The sequence below is a fragment of the Mchenga conophoros genome, linkage group LG3 (genome assembly GCF_057382185.1).
Source record: "Mchenga conophoros isolate Kocher_MC1m ecotype Shallow Benthic linkage group LG3, M_conophoros_male_GT1.1, whole genome shotgun sequence".
In the NCBI taxonomy this organism is placed as follows: Eukaryota; Metazoa; Chordata; class Actinopteri; order Cichliformes; family Cichlidae; genus Mchenga; species Mchenga conophoros.
Window position 1 is genome coordinate 35,992,239 of NC_140528.1, and position 17,699 is coordinate 36,009,937.

The following is a 17,699-nucleotide window of genomic DNA, read 5'->3' on the forward strand; positions in this document are numbered from 1 at the left end:
ACGTACACGGGTATTTTTGAAAATGGAGATTTTGAAAACGGACGTTTTAAAAAATAATCCCGTCCACACGTAAAGGCAGAAATGAAGGAAAACGCTGCTAGGAACATGCCAAAGCAACAGGTGGCGATATATTCCTAACCGTGCAGAAATGTTGGCCAATCAGAAGTCTAGAAGCCTCGTTGGGAAAAAGTAAACAAAGCTGGGGCATAGAAGCAGAACCGAGTCGTATGTGTGGAGGGACAGTAACTGTGTGTGTATATGTAAGCATTTAAACACTGCAGAGAGTACAATTAACAGTAATAGTATTGTAGAAATTCATTTCACCGAAACAATAACGTGGCGCACAGAGTGACGTCAAAAAATGCGCACATCTTTGACTCTGCATTTTCTCAGTTTTTCTCGTCCACACGTAAATGCAAGAACGGAGTTTTCAAAAATATCCACCCTGGCCGGAGTTTTTAAAAATCTCAGTTTTTAGTGACCGAAAACGCCGTTAACGTGTGGACAAAAGGTGCAAACGCATAGAAAAAGCTACGTTTTCAAAAATACCCGGGTACGTGTGGACGTAGCCTGAGAAGGTAAAAGGACGTTACATCCAGACCTTATTGTGACAGGTGAGACCTGAGACTGGGAACCGCCCCTAGTAGGTGGGGCTGGGTTTTTCCCTTTTATAAGCACAGGTGCAGGCAATTAGTGATGGTAAATTTGATTCTTTTTCTTAATCGAGTTTTAATGAGTCACTCACCAAAGTAAATCGTGTTTTTTGAGTCATTTGATTCACTGAGTCAGTTGCCCAGAGAGTGCAAAAAATGTACATTTTCACTCAAACTTAATTTGTTTCTCTTTTCATGTAAATCCTACTGCTAAGATGAATGATTCTAAAAGAAAACAACTATTTTATAGAGCAAAAAAGAGCAAAAACATTTCTAAAAGTAAGCAATTTCCTATCAAAATTACTTAATAAACATTTATTTTGTTTATTTTTATTTTATTAGCATTTTCCTTAAATGTGTCAAATATATATTTTCTCATCTAAATTTCCACTGAGCTGTGAGCCAGTAATGCGCCTTAACATTGGTTGCCAACCAAGAAGAAGAAGAAGCTGTGAGCCAGGAGGGAGGGGGTGAGTGAGTGAGTGAGTGAGTGAGTGATTCGTTCGCTCTATGGCTGTGTCCCAATTCAGGGTCTGCACCCTTGAAGTACGCGCATTACGTGCACTACGCGTACTACGTACGGTGCATACTATAAGTACGAGAAGTGTGGAAGTGAGAGGCTTGTGAAATGGGACGGTATACGCTTGGTCGCGCTGTTCAGGTTGTCTAGCAACCATGTTACTAACCGCGAGACACGTTACATACAGCTTTGTTTGACAGAAATGAAGGAGAAAAAATGTTTTGTTGGTCATTCATTTTTGTCATGACATCACTTTGATTAGTTGAGTATCTGAGGCTGAGACCACGGGACTGTAAAACATGATTGTTGGGCTTCATTTCTGTGCTGAACAGTCATTTAAGATTAGTTAGTAAATAACAATTAGCTAATGTTGTTCATGAGACTAAAATCATCTCACTGTGGTAATGTAAATATAATATAGCCAATATTATAGTATTGTCAGATTATTATGATATATATATATATATATATATATATATATATATATATATATATATACACACACATATACATATATCACTGACTTTCAGCTTGTTGTGTTTGTGGATATATGACTGACTTTAATTATTAAACATTCGCACATAAATAAGTGACGTCGTATTCAGTACTTTTGACAGTTCACTCTTCGGCCGCTCCATCTTATTAGGGAAATTCCAAATACATAAATGTAAATTTCAAAACTCAACCCCATCATTTAATTTGTTTTTGATTGAAATTGAATATTACTTAAACTCTCTTAAATTAACTTCCAATAAAAAAGGTTTATCATTGATTGAAATACATTCAGAAATGTTTAACGAATGAGCTGTCACAACTTTCAAGTACAAAGTTGTTATGAAGTTTGTCACATGTCCTGGGGCGCACTGACAGAGGAGAGGCTGCTGGACACTGGCGCCCCCGGGCCCTCTGACCACCACCAGTAGGCAAACACGGGGTTAGTATCTTGCCCAAGTATATATGGCATGCAGCCAGGAGGCAGCCTGGGATCGAACCACCGACCTTCTGATTAGTGGCTGACCTGCTCTGCCACCTGAGCTACAAACACCCCTTTTCTTTTTTTATCCTTTGTTTATTTATCCTTCTTATTTCATTGTACTGTTTATTGTTACTCTTATTTGCCTTGTATGTCTACTGTACAAACTGAACTGGAATGACTGACTGTTCGCTTTATAATTTCAATAAAGTTTGGGGGAAAAAAAACAAAAACCTCTTCGGCTGCTCCCTTCTGCCGTATTTTGCGGCAAAATTATCCACACCCACCACCGCGCTATGAATTGTGGGATATATGGGACCACGAAGCGTGCACCGGACCACGCTTGATATTTGGGGAAATCAACGGCGCATTTGGAGTATGCATTTGAAGCACACTTCGAATTGGGAAAGCCATCGTCGCGTGGCGGTGACCTAACCGGCCGCACTTGAAATGCGTACTTCAAGCGTGCAGACCCTGAATTGGGACACAGCCTATGATTCAGCACAGGAGGAAGGGGGTGAGTAGCTCAAATGTGTTGTTAGCATAGCGATGCTACTGTGAACCAAGGAGCTATTTTCTTGATGTGAGCTTCTACTCAGGGTTTTTTCTTCCAGTTCAGAGCAGAAATGTTTTTGTTAAGATACTGGATGATGTGTTTTTCTCCACAATTTTAATTATAAGCTAGATATATTGCTGCTAACAGCAACAGGGATGAGTCAGTGAGTCAGTTGGGCTTGTGAATCATGATTCATGAGTCAGTAAAGTGATTCTCGAGTATTGAACGATTCGTTCATGATTCGCGCATCACTACAGGCAGTTACTCATTCTCTTGAGTGAACCTGGAGCTCTGTGAGTGCCTGGTCCAAGCCGCAGTATTTGGCACTTTGAACTTTGATGTGGGTCCCTTAGCCTTTTATTGAAGCTTTAGGTCACCGAAAATGGTCCGCTTGTGTTTTGGTGATTTGGCGGAGGTTTAAAGTGTGCTGTATCTTTACCCCCTGTAGGAAGAAACCATTGTTTTGTTCCTGTGACAAAACATGTAAGGGACTCAACCAGCGTTTGTCGATATTTGTTAGTCCCCATCTTTTAAACAGGTAGCTGAACAATACATATGAAGCAAGGTGGGAGGGCTATTCCTGCTGCGGTCAATTGTTCAGTCAAAGTGATGTCCTGTTTTGATTTACAGATTGTCAAGCTGCTTCTTTTCCAGGGTGGATCTCTGGCTTCGTGGCCGAGGTCCAGATACACCAGTGGTTTTTTTAATTTATTTCACTCTTGCTTAATTCAACAGCTAGGTTGTTGTTTTTGTTTATTTGTTTTTGTTGTTTCACTGTATCAGTAGGCACCAATGCATGTATCGATTGTATTTTAGAGTGGTTTAATATATTCACAGTGGCTTGCAAAAGTTTTCGGCCCCCTTGAACTTTTCCACATTTTGTCACAATACAGCCACAAACATGAATCAATTTTATTGGAATTCCACGTGAAAGACCAACACAAAGTGGTGCACACGTGAGAAGTGGAACGAAAAACATACACGATTCTAGGGGTGGGCGATATAAACGATATAAGATACAAACGATATAAATTTGACCAACGATAGATATTTTGACTATACCGCTCTACCGCGATAGCGCATGTTGATGATGTCATCAAGCTGCGCCTGTTTTTGTCGAAAGCATCGCAGCGGCTACAACCATTATCATCTGCAAATTATGCCGGGCAACAATCATAGCAAATGACTGGATGAATAATCTCAGTTGCTTTCCTAACTGAAGTTTGCCCCGTGTATAGCATCCTGCTATGCGATTGCATTTGTCCCTGACCACAAGAATCCCTCACGTTAACTTTTATCGAGTGGATAAAAAAGTTGGCGTTCATCCTCCAGCTTCACTGTGCTAATGTTATGCTAACATAGCTGTGTCACTAGCAATCACGTAGTACAACATTATTTTACATTAAATTACATTAATAACATTAAATTAACGGTTTTAGTAACGCAGTAAAGCAGTAACTATCAGTTTTGTTTTTTCTTTTCATGGTGGAGATTTGGGGTGTACCAATTTAATCTAATGACCTTTTTTGCAATAGTAATCCCTTACTTTACTCGTTGCTTGAAAAAAGTAATTGCATTACAGTAACGCGTTACTTGTAACACGTTACTGCCCATCTCTGGTGACTAGTTAATGGATTTCATGCATACAAAAGAACATGGAACAACCTTTTTATTATTTGTACTGATAGGCAAAAGCACCGTTGTCTCCAATGAACAGGTTGTTCCATGATGACAAAAGATATAAACAGAAAAAAAGGCTGAACACACAGAGACATTCTGCAACATACTCACTACTGAGAAAAAATATGCTTATTACAAATCAAATTGTAGGACAAAGTATTAACTTCGAGTTATGTTTCTTTTAATAGTCTCAAATAAAAAAATAAAATAAGGCACTCTGACTGGTACTGACAATGGGCAAACAGCTTAAGAATGAAAGTACATTGTGCGCTGTCTGTCCTGCGTGCTGCACAACAACATTGAATATTTAGTATTTACTGCTGTTTACACTTAGCTAGATTAATGTGATGGTGTTGTGTCTAGTATGTTGGTTTAGTTTTTTTTTTTTTTTTGCTTGTTTTCTATTCTTCTTCTCTCAACAGGTGATCCAGGAGATTTTTTTTCTCCCCCCCTTTCTCACTGTCCCTCTCCCCTTCTGTTTTTCTTTTCCTTCCTCTTTCTCTCTCCCTTTCCTATCCCTCACTCATGTCTGTCCCGTCTGTAACATCTGAAAATAAAATATAATAAATAATAAAAACAAAGGTCGATCAAATGGACCAATACGGCAATGCCACAATGATCCATTTGGCAAAGTAAATCCATTGGGTATCCTTGTTGGTCTTCAGACAACAATTCTGACGGCTAAAGAACCAAATGGGACAGGCAAAAAAAAAGAAAAAAAAAAAGAATGAAAGTTCAGGTACTATGGAACTTTAGTTCTTGAGAAAGTTACAGAGTGGGTGACACATGGTTAACATTGCATTAACAGTTTGCTCTCAGTCCACTTACCAGCAAATGTTCCAGGTGGCTCCGCTGTGAGTTTGTGTCCATTAACCGCAGAAATGTGCAGAAATGAAAGATTTCCTGTGAGGCTGTACGCTCTTCACGCACACTAATAGTAAATTACTACTATCATGTTTTACTTAAACTTTGAAGTTGTAGTTGCTGGATATAAATAATATGAGCAATTAACAATTTTACTCCAAGATACTGATAAGTATACATATGTAAGGACAAGAGAGGCATTAAGGACAAAAACAAGACACCCCCACCCCCACAATCTTTTAGTTACAATATAATATTTGGTTGAAATGTTCATATTGTTCAAATATGTTATTTTCTTTGGTTGTTGTAAAATAATGTGTGCCCCAGTCTCCAATAAGACAAAGTGCTGGAAAGGTAGTTATCCCTCCTTTACACCACAAGAAGGAGTCTCTCAATAAAAGAGCAGCTCTAGCAGGAGTAAACAAGCTCGGCCCCTAACCATAATGCAGTGCGCCTATCAAGAGCTGTGTGAGACTGTACAAATGTGTAACAATATACTATGTCTATACATTTGCAGACCCAGTAAAGGGAAACTGGGTCTGTGAGAGTTAAAGGTTGTTACGGATTCAAATATTGGGGATGGATACAGGAGGAAACACCACAATAACAACACTGGTCCGGCCGGGTTGAGTCAAACAATGATTTTAATGATCACACGCGTGGGAGATGGACACCGTACGCAGACAGCATCAGATCTCAAAATGGTGGAGCATTGATCAAACTCTTATAGCCTCTAGTGGCCCCCACCTTATCATAAAAGACTAAACATTCACATGCTTTCTCTCACACGGCGCCTAAGCTACGACCTTGGCTCCCTGTTTATCTGCTCCTGCTGAGATGGGGCAGAAAACTCCAGTATATTCTGTTCTCTTCTAATCAGACAAATAAGGCGATGACTTTCTGCAAACAGTATTTCTTATAACTCAGCAGTATAATGCATCATAAAACAATATCATTCATTCACAATAAATCAGCAATTTAATATAATGCACATCAGTTTAACTAATGCAATAGTTATCAGCTTCTTCTAATTCAGGAGAATAATGCAAACTAAAACTACATAATAATTCACAATCTTTAATTAGGGGTATAACATGGCATAAAATAATATTATAATCCCACAAGGCAGAAGAAGAATTTGCATCCCAGTAAACACATGAAATCCCCTGTGTTTGTATTACACACCAGCAGCTAGAGAATCTGCCAAATATTGAGGCAGGATAAAGCACTTTCAAAATAAAGCCTCCCAAACAACTACATGAAGTGACACATTATTTTCTGAGCTTAATGCTTTGAACTGTTTTACAGCTGCTGTTAGGTAAACAAGTGAACTCTGTGATGAAACACACCTTTATTTATGGCTGAAGCAAAACTCTTGACAGCCAAGGGAGGTGAAAAGAGCTCCGCCCCTGACATCAGTAAACTGCGACAAACCAGGAAACAAGCTGTTCTTTTTCATCGGTAAAGAGAGACGCACAGACGATCAGACTGAGCTCAGACCAAACTAGCAGCTTCCTCTGAGTGAGTCCAGCTACAGGAGAGAAAAGTGGAAAACTCCAACACTGCTGCTTCAAGCTGCTGACGCTCCACACACTGAATGTGAGTTTGAGCAAAAACACGACTCAAAGGAAGTTTCAGTGAAGGTGGTAGAGGAGGGAGGGGAGCCAGGACTGACTGTACTTCCTGTCTGCTGTTTTCAGCTTCACTCACAGACTCAATGGCTTCCAGATCAGAGGAGGATCTCTGCTGTCCGGTCTGTCAGGAGGTCTTCAGAGATCCTGTTCTTCTGTCATGTAGCCACAGCTTCTGTAAAGACTGTCTGAAGAGATGGTGGAGAGAGAGACCAACACACGAGTGTCCAGTTTGTAAGGAAATATCAGTGAATGATCCACCTTTAAACCTGGCTTTAAAGAACCTGTGTGAGTCGTTCTTACAGGAGAGAGATCAGAGAGCTTCAGAGGATCTCTGCAGTCTGCACTCTGAGAAACTCAAACTCTTCTGTCTGGACCATCAGCAGCCAGTGTGTGTCGTCTGCTGTGCCTCAGAAAAACACACCAATCACAGATTCAGACCCATCGATGAAGCTGCACAACAACACAAGAAGGAACTTCAGGAAACTCTGGAGCCCTTAAAGAAGAAGTTAAAGGTTTGTGAAGAAGTTCAAGTGAAGTTTGATCAAACAGCAGAACACATTAAGGTCCAGGCCCGACACACAGAGAGGCAGATTAAGGAGCAGTTTAAGAAGCTTCACCAGTTTCTAGCAGAGGAAGAGGAGGCCAGGCTGGCTGCACTGAGGGAGGAAGAGGAGCAGAAGAGTGGGATGATGAAGGAGAAGATGGAGGCTCTGAGCAGAGAGATAGCAGCTCTTTCAGACACAGTCAGAGCCACAGAGGAGGAGCTGAGAGCTGAAGACGTCTCATTCCTGCACAACTACAAGGCTGCAGTGGAAAGAGTCCAGCGCTGCCCCCTGCTGGATGATCCACAGCTGCCCTCAGGAGCTCTGATAGACCAGGCCAAACACCTGGGCAACCTGACCTTCAACATCTGGAATAATAAGAAGGACATGGTCTCCTACACTCCTCTCATTCTGGACCCAAACACTGCTCATCCACAACTCATCCTGTCTGAAGATCTGACCAGTGTGAGACGAGGAGGAGAGAGGCAGCAGCTTCCTGATAATCCAGAGAGGATTGATTCATACAGCTCTATCCTGGGCTCTGAGGGCTTTAACTCAGGGACTCACAGCTGGGATGTTGAAGTTGGAGACAGTACAGGGTGGGAACTGGGTGTGTTAGCAGAGTCTGTGCAGAGGAAGGGACTGATAAGATCTGGAATATGGAAAATCGGTTTCAGTTTAGGCAAATACTCAGCACGCTCACCATCAGCTCCTGTTACTGCTCTCTCTGTTCTGAAGAAGCTCCAGAGGATCAGAGTGAATCTGGACTGGAACAGAGGAAAGCTGTCGTTCTCTGATCCTGATACTAACACACACATACACACATTCACACACACTTTCACTCACAGGATGTTTCCATACATTTATACATGGGATAAAGTGAAGGTGTGTCCGTTGAAGGTGTCAGTGTCAGTGCAGCAGATGAGTTGAGGATGATGATGTTTCTAATGTTGTTTCCTGTCAGTGAGTTGAAGCTGTTAAACTGCAGCTGTCCTCCTGCTGCCTCGTTGTTCATCATGAAATGTTGACAGTTTTAACTTATTAATATAAGGACAACAACGATTTGTTCCTCCCACCATCCAAAGACATGCAGTCTGTGGAGATAGGTTAATTGGTTAATCCAAATTGCCCATAGGTGTGAATGCAGGAGTGAATATGAGCGAGAATGGTTGTCTGTCCCTGTGTGTTAGCCCTGTGACAGACTGGCGACCTGTCCAGGGTGTACCCTGCCTCTCACCCTATGACAGCTGGGATAGGCTCCAGCGCCCCCGCGACCCTGAAAAGGATAAGCAGAAGCAAATGGATGGATTGATTCCACATACAATCCTGTAAATTTTAATCAACATGAACACTGAAAAAGTTGCACTGAGTAAAACATTAGTTTTATTTTGTTCACTAACATCATAATACTACTGTAATGCAGGATTGCTCCATGTCAATATGCTATCTTTGTTGTTAAAAATATTTAAAAATAAAAATTTTAACTAATCTTGCTGTAAGGCAGTTGTTGCAGGGCATGTATCAAAATTAAAGGTGTGAATGTTAAAGGCAACGCATGTATTTACTAATAAAGGCAATGATTCCATCCTGTATCTGCGGCTCACATTATAGTCAGCTATCCATGGTCATTGTTACACATATCTTTTCTGGTATTTGTAAATGTTGATCTACCTAAAAATAAGCTTAAATACTGTAATCATTATTCATTATGGAGTAATTATGGTCAAATCTATCAAATAAAACATTTTGCACTTTAATAATGAATTGGGCAATAATGGACGCATTAGTAAATTGAATTTATTTTTAATTGTTTTAGTCATTTAGACATTACTAAAGTATTTCATTATTTGAATGCAAATATATATATATATATATATTAGTATATTAGTATATAAAAAGTATAATAAATTATATTGATTGTATTTTAATCACTGGGACATAGAGAGATTGAAATTTCATTACGTCCAAAATAGGGTAAAAAGGCACAACCTCCAGTCTTATATGTTAGTGGTCTCCAACCTTTTTTGCGCCACGGACCGGTTTATGCCCGACAATATTTTCACGGACCGGCTTTTAATGTGTCGCGGATAAATACAACAAAATAAAACTAGTACCGGTACCTAAAAAAAGAAGATTTATTCATAACACACGTGAAAAGTCCCGGGAAAACCGAGTTAACAACCAAAACAATAACAAAATAACGCGGAAAACTGATAAAAACCCTGAAAACTATACATTTCACACCTGAGCCTCAACTCTCACGGCCCGGTACCAAACGACTCACGGACCGGTACCGGTCCGAGGCCCGGGGGTTGGGGACCACTGTTATATGTGATTATAGTGTGCTATAATAGAGTTTCTTTGTGTGCTTTTAATAACAGTAACTTTATTCTTTGTTCTTGAACAAAAGAGATAAGGTAAGGTAGAGATAAGATAAAGGTGTTTGTGTGTGCATGTAAGGAAGTGCATGAGAGAGAGCAGACACACACACTGATTTCTGAGTCTCTGACTTTTAAGGTGTACAATTTAGTAAAAAGAAATTGTTTTGAGTAAATTGTGATTGACAAACACAGAGTTTTAAAGATATGAAAGTATTTGGTTTAAAAGGGATACTGTTGAACTGAATGAGTACACAAGAATGTACTAATGAAATTGAAGTAAAATAGCATAAAATGGATGACACATGAAGTGAAGCCTACCCATATGTGACTGAATGTTCATATGTAATGGAATTTTCTATATTAAGAATGAGACTGAAAAGAAGAAAATGCAATGGCATGATTTTTAAGTTTAAACTATTTTAAAATCACTACTCAGGCCCCCAGCTCTTATCAGAGAAGGCAAGGAAAAAACCCAGACTTTGATGGAGCCAGAACTGGGCAAGTCCCCTCACCCACATCAGCGCCATTTAAACTCTGCACTGCTTGCTGAGTAATACACATAGAATCAGAGATAAGACTTTTTTAAACAGAGTGTCATTTGGTGGTGTGAAGCAGGCAGGATTGAGGGCCCAAAATGCAGACTCATACACAGGACTTAACTCGAAAACAGCTTTTTTGGTGTTTTGCCTAAACTAGAATGCGTAGGAAAACTATATAAACAGGTGGAACACACAGCCAGGGAATGAGGGAGACTGTGATTGAAGACAGAGGTAGATGCAGACATAAATACACACAAGGGCAAACGAGGGAATCATGGCTAAGAGGAGACACCTGGGAAGCACAGCTGGACACAATCTCACAAACAAGACAGGGGACATAAAAACTGAATATGATGCACACCAGGCAAGAGACTATTAAAGGGATAAAGGAAATACAGGAACACACAAACTGAGAAAGGATCTGACATAACCCGGGGAACATAGAGAGCGAGGGATGTCAGAGAGGGCAAGAGAGCAGGACGAAAGAGCATGATGAGAGAGGGTGAGAGAGCAAGGGAGGAGGGAGGGCAAGGGGTGAGAGAGACAAACAGAGACATGACCGGGGAAACATTCAACAACACCAAGGCTACGTCCACACGTACATGGGTATTTTTGAAAACGGAGATTTGAAAAATGAAATAAATGTGTCTGTAACATTGGACCCGTTAATCATAGGCAGGACACGAACGTACTGACAGCACTACTTTATTTTCAACTGTGATTATAATGTGGTTTTCGTTATACTGGGACACAGACACTCCCGCTCTGCTGTCACGTCTGCTCTCTCCCTCCGACTGTCACTGTGAACATATAAAGAGACATCATCACACTCACATCCCAGCACACCTGTTCAACCCCACCCCTGCGCCGCCTTGGGAGCTCATTGCATCACCCCTCATCTGCAGCCGGCCAGAGACCACACCAACGCCACACATCCCCACCGCCCGACTGGGGCCGCGGCCATCTGGCCAAACCTTATTGCCCCCCCCCGCTCGAGCGGGAGAGGAAATTGACCACGACCATCTGCGTGCCCGGCCTATGGATCACGTTGTACTTAAAGGGCTGCAGAGTCAGATACCACCAAGTGATCCGGGCATTGACATCCTTTATATGGTGGAGCCACTGCAGCGGGACATGGTCTGAGCAGGGGGTGAGTGGGCATCCCAGGAGGTAGTAGCGAAGGGAGTCGACCGCCCACCGGATCGCCAGGCACTCCTTCTCCATGGTAATATACCTTGACTTGCGCTAGCTTCCGGCTGATGTAGACGACCGGCCGGTCAGCTCCCCCTACCTGCTGGGACAAAACGGCCCCCAGCCCTCTGTTTGATGCGTCAGTCTGCAGACAAAAAGGGAGGGAGAAGTTAGGCGTGAACAGCAGCAGCTCTCCACAGAGAGCCCATTTCACCTGCACAAACGCCGCCTGGCACAACTGGACCAGATCCAGGGCACCCTTGTGGGTGAGATCAGTTAAATGGCTGGTCAGGTCCGCGAACCCTGGTACGAACCGCCGGCCAGCCCCAGAAACTGACTCACCTCCTTTTTTGTCTTGGGGCGCGGGCATGATGCAATCACCGCCGTCTTCTCCACTTGAGGCTGCACCTGCCTGCCCCCGAAGTGGTACCCCAAATACTGTACCTCCCTCCGCCCAACCGCACACTTCTTCAGGTTGGCCGTGAGCCTGCCTCAGAGACTCCAATACCGCAGCCCCACGCCACACATGCTCCGCCCACGTGTCACTGTAGATGATGACATCATCTAGATAGGCAGCAGCATAGGCAGCGTGGGGCCGCACCACCCGGTCCATGAGGCGCTGAAAGGTGGCAGGGGCCCCGAACAAGCCGAATGGAAGCGTAACGAATTGGTATAAACCGTACGGGGTGGAGAAGGCTGTCTTTTCCTTGGACTCTGCTGACAAGGGAATCTGCCAGTAGCCCTTGGTTAATCCAGTGTTGTGAAAAAGCGAGCGGTACCCAACCGGTCCAGGAGCTTGTTGACCTGGGGCATGGGATAAGCATCGAAATGTGACACCTAATTCACCCTGTGATAATCAACACAGAACCGTATAGACCCATCTTTCTTCACCACAAGAACAATGGGGCTACACCAAGCACTGTGTGACTCTTCTGTTACTCCCAACCTCAGCATTTCCTTCAGTTCCCGGAGCACAATTTGTCTTTTATGTTCCGGCAGCCTGTAGGGCCGTGAACGCACCGTCACGCCAGGCTGCATCTCAAAATGGTGCTCTATGAGAGAAGTACGGCTGAGTAAGGGGGAGAACACGTCGTCAAAGCGCTGTTGCAATGCAGCAACATCCGCCCTCTGGGCCTGTGAAAGATGGTCACTACAATGGAGGGAAGTGGGGATGTTAGATTTTGGCACTTCCGGCCTCAACTCAGCTCTCTCCCTTACCAGGCTCTCCAGAGAAGCAGTCTCCGCCTCCCTCCAGGCTTTGAAGAGGTTGAGGTGGTAAATCTGCGTGGCTCCGTCCCTGTCCCATCGTACTACCTCATAATCAACGTCCCCCACTCGTTGTGTGACCACAAAGGGCTCTTGCCACTTGGGGAGTAATTTAGAGCTGGAATAAGGAAGTAACGCAAGCACTTTATCTCCCGGTGAAAATTGCCTGAGTTCTGTTGTACAGGTGTTGCTGCCGCTACTGGGCCTGGAGCAAATTCTCCTGTGAGAGTGTGTGTAGCTTTGCTCTCAGGTCCAGCACGTACTGAACTTCACTTTTCGCAGGGCTTGGACCCTCCTCCCAGTTTTCCTTAATCAGGTCGAGCACCCCCCGCAGCTTTCTGCCGTACAACAGTTCAAAGGGAGAAAATCCCGTGGAGGCCTGGGGCACCTCCCGCACTGCGAACAACAGAGGGTCTAACCAGCGATCCCAATTGCGTTCATCCTCGTGAATGAACTTACAGATCATGGACTTCAGGGTTTTATTCAGCCGCTCCACCAACCCGTCGGTCTGAGAGTGGTAGATGCTGGTCCGAACAGCTTTAATACCCGTACAGTTCCCTCAGTGTGCGAGACATGAACGATGTGCCCTGGTCGATCAGTATTTCTTTCGGAATACCAACCCGGGAGACAACCTGAAACAGTGCCTGTGCCACACTTCTCGCGGAAATGATGCTCAGTGGCATTGCTTCCGGGTATCGTGTTGCATAATCCACCAGGACTAATACGAAGCGATACCCGCGTGCACTCCAGTGAAATGGCCCAATGAGGTCCATACCGATACGGTCAAACAGGACCTCAATGAGGGGTAACAGGTGCAAAGGCGCCTTCAGGATGGCCGGCTGGCTAACCAGCTGACACTCCAGACGCAACGAGCATCGGCGGCGCACGTCCAGATGCCAGGCCAATAGAATCGGGCCATTATCCGCTCCAGAGTTTTTTCGCATCACCATGTGTCTGCCCATGGGCTTTGAATGAGTTGCCTGAAAAATCATTTCCCGGCCATAGCTTACACCTACACATGATATACCATGTTTTGACTGAGAGATTTCTGAAAAAAATTAAAACGTACGGCTTTGCTATCACTTCCAACATAAATAAATACAGAAAACTAAATAGCATTGATGTTTGTAGGGTTACTGAAGTTGGGCTAGCTGATATATAATGATGTGCTACGTGATTGCTAGCTACACAGCCATAACACAGTGAAGCTGGAGGATGAATGCTAACTTTTTTCCACTTGATAAAAGTTAATGGGAGGTTTTCCGATGGTTAGGGACAAATGCAATCGCATGGCAGGATGCTGTAAACGGACCAAACTTCAGTCAGGAGAACAATAGGAAGTTAGTCATTAATGAAGCAATGGTAGAAGAAGCAAGAAGAATGAGTAAAGTTTGACTTATTGTATCTGACTCTTTTGTTTCGCTTAATGCGCCTTATAATCCAGTGCGCCTTATGTATAAATACAGACCCATTCATCCACAGTGTGCCTTATAGTCTGGTAGCCCTTTAAAAATACTTTAATCTTCATAATTAATAGAAAATTATCAGGTCAGCACATTCACAAACTTAGGTTTCCCCATTTCCCAATACCCCATTAGCCTTTTATGGCTGAGGGGAAAAAACTTTTCGCATTTCAAATCAAAATTTATTTCTATAGCACATTTTGAAAACAACAGTGTTGATCAAAGTGCTTCACAATCAGCTAAACAGAGAATAAAAAGTTACATTCAAAACATTAGTAAACAAACAGACCAACAAACAGCACAGGTGACGAATATAAATTTATTTGATTCAAAAGCCAAAGTAGAAAGGGGAGTTTTAAGACATGATTTAAAAAACTGAATAGACTCGGAAGTACGAATATCAACAGGAAGGTTATTCCAGAGTCTAGGTGCTGCAGTTGCAAAGGCATGATCACCTCTGAACTTCAGCCGAGACCTTGGATGAACTAAGAACATCTGACTAGAAGATTTTAGTGCTCATTTAAACATTGTGAAAAACACATTTAACTTGTCCAATTACATCTCCAAATTGCATATAAAACTGTGTTGAAATCTTCTGTTTTTTGTGTCAAACACCATATAAATCTGAAGAATAATCCATGGTGACATGAACAAACATGAAAAATAAAGTGACCACTTGAGTGGCTGATCAACAGTAATGAGTCTCTGAAAGGGACCAGTCTCACATGGACATTATGTTCAAGAAACTAGATCTTAAACCCTGCATTGTCATCAGTTCTGCTTGAGAACCCCCCGTGTTAGCCATCAGATTTTTTACTGTGGATTAGAATGATGATGATGATGATGATGACGATGATGATGAACCTCTCTGCAGCTAGAAAACAAAAACAAAAAAACCCCCCAAAAGTTAGATTTACCCAGTGCCTAAACATGATGTCTAAAAAGATACTCTTTCAGTTTTAAAGTTTTATATATCAGGACATAATAAAAAACAAAACAAAAGAACACAACATATTATACTGTGTCATTATTTATTCAACAAAAAATAAGGTAAAATGCAGTTTGAAAAATGAAGTACATAGTTATTTTTTCCATGGTAATTCGATCCCACAAGGGAAATTTTTGTGTTACAGCAGAACGATCAAGACTAAGAATAGCAGTCTACAATACATAACAAATAAACGACACAGTTAAAACAAAAAAGCACTAAAGGTCATGGGTAATGCCTTACAGAGAGTGCAGGAATTTATATATTTACAATAGTAATAATAAAAAAGTGAAGATAGCCACAAACACACTCCCACCACATACTCCCATTGCCCGACTTAGGCCAGGAGCCATCCGGCCTAGCCTACTCAGCCCCCTCCCTCACTCACGAGTTTGAGAGGAAATTAGAAAGTGCTTGGGCAATAATATAGATATATTACAAAAATTGGTCTATTAAAGGTATAAGGGTACAAAATATGGGTCTATTATGGATATGTTATAATGTACACAATATGAAGGTATGTTATGAATATGCTACAACTATAAGTATGCACAGGCTGTAGTGTGCATACTTGTATTTTATGCTCAGCTAAACAATTGGGACATAAATACACTGTCATGCCAGGTCTTGCTTCAAAGCAGAGGGGGATGGGTGTGCAATTTGGACACATAAGTTAGTGAATGCGATAACTTCAGATAAGGCAATGCGATACCATAGATCGTTCTACTAAAAACCTTGGACAAGGTTTAATGCCAGTGATGTCAACCTCAAGGTCAACGGGAAATGTAACAATGCTGTAACCTTGTGTGGGGTGGTACTGTTTCTTATTAGGTACTTCAGGCTAATATCAACCACGACTCCGCAACAAGCGAGTCCAGGGTGTTAAAAGTTTTTAACATGAAATTTAAATTTTGCTCCTTTGATCATGTCAGACAACATGACCAAACTATCAGTGGGATCAGTGGTGGAGGGATTATAGTAAAGTCAAAAAGCTATTCCTAACAATTCTCTCAGTTTTTCACATATGTTAAAGCACTTTTTAAGGCTTAATGAAAATTCAGACTATACTAGTTCCTCTTCCTTTTCAAGAGGAATTATCATCATAAACAGAAAACAGACAGAAGGAGCCAGCAGGAACTGTTCGCTTTGTGAGAATCTTTACATTTATTTAATAATTTATCAGTTTCGCAATGATTTAATTAAAGTGTTCATTACATGCAAAAAAAGACACTTCACTTTCCAATGCTCTGATTATTTTGATCTTATATACTTACTGAAAAGGTATTCTTTCTGTTCATTAAATAAAAAGTTTCAATTTTTATTAAGTTGACTGAACGCATTGAATCTCTTCCCCTTTGTAGATGCTTGAACATTCTCATACTTCAGGATTCATAATGACATCTGAACATCTAAAGCATCTTCTTTTGTCTTTAATGTCTTTCTTCTCTTGAGCTTTGTTCTGAAAATTCAAAACAGTACCTTTACATGAATCATTTGTAAATCTTTTTCTATCCAGGTCAGAGTTTACTCACTGAATTCATCCTCTCTCTGAAACAAACAGACTCTGTTAATGTGCTATAATGTAGCACAACCTGAATCAGTAATGTGTGATTAATATGTAAAGAGAAATATCACTCATCTTGACTTTAAAATACAGTAATAAACTGAAAATTTTTTTGGTATAATTAGTCTTCTTTCCTTGAAAGTATTGACAAAGGGTGGAATTATTTCAATATGGACATACTTTGTTTTCCAGCACCCTAGTATAGACACTATAAACAGTGCAACCTTACTGAGAAACAAGTTCACAAGATTTATTACTAATGAGCTGAAAACTGTTGTTTTTACCAATAAACACACAAAATTCCCTGTGTATATGTTCCTGCATTACACTCCTGAGGTATGTGGAAAAGAAAGAACAAACTCGATTGTTTTTTAAACTTGAAGACCCTCAAGCACTTTCAAAATGAAACCTCACAAACACCTCCACGACTGAATCACACTTTCTTTTCTGAGCTTCATGCTGTGACCTGTTTTACAGCTGCCGGCAGGTAAACGGCTGAACTTTGGAATGAAACACACCTTCGTTTCTCTGTAAAGCGAGAGTATTTGAGAAAGGAAAGTGAATTAACCTCCCCTCCTCATCCTGACTCATTTGAAACTAACCAGGAAACAAGCTGTTCTTTTTCATCGGTAAAGAGAGACGCACAGACGATCAGACTGAGCTCAGACCAAACTAGCAGCTTCCTCTGAGTGAGTCCAGCTACAGGAGAGAAAAGTGGAAAACTCCAACACTGCTGCTTCAAGCTGCTGACGCTCCACACACTGAATGTGAGTTTGAGCAAAAACACGACTCAAAGGATGTTTCAGTGAAGGTGGTAGAGGAGGGAGGGGAGCCAGGACTGACTGTACTTCCTGTCTGCTGTTTTCAGCTTCACTCACAGACTCA

At 41.8% G+C, this 17,699-nt stretch overlaps 1 protein-coding gene across 2 annotated transcripts; it reads left to right on the forward strand.

The window, feature by feature from the left end:
- Positions 1–3,892: 3,892 nt before the first annotated feature.
- LOC146578405 (nuclear factor 7, ovary-like) lies at positions 3,893–8,991 on the forward strand. Of its 2 annotated transcripts, XM_085259172.1 has the most exons (2): positions 3,893–3,905; positions 6,980–8,991. In XM_085259172.1, the coding sequence occupies exons 1-2, from the start codon at positions 3,893–3,895 to the stop codon at positions 8,350–8,352; spliced, it is 1,386 nt and encodes a 461-aa protein (XP_085115298.1). In that variant the 3' UTR covers positions 8,353–8,991. The 2 variants fall into 2 exon arrangements, with proteins under 2 accessions (XP_085115298.1, XP_085115308.1); XM_085259182.1 differs by lacking the exon at positions 3,893–3,905 and having other exon boundaries at positions 6,952–8,991.
- Positions 8,992–17,699: the final 8,708 nt, after the last annotated feature.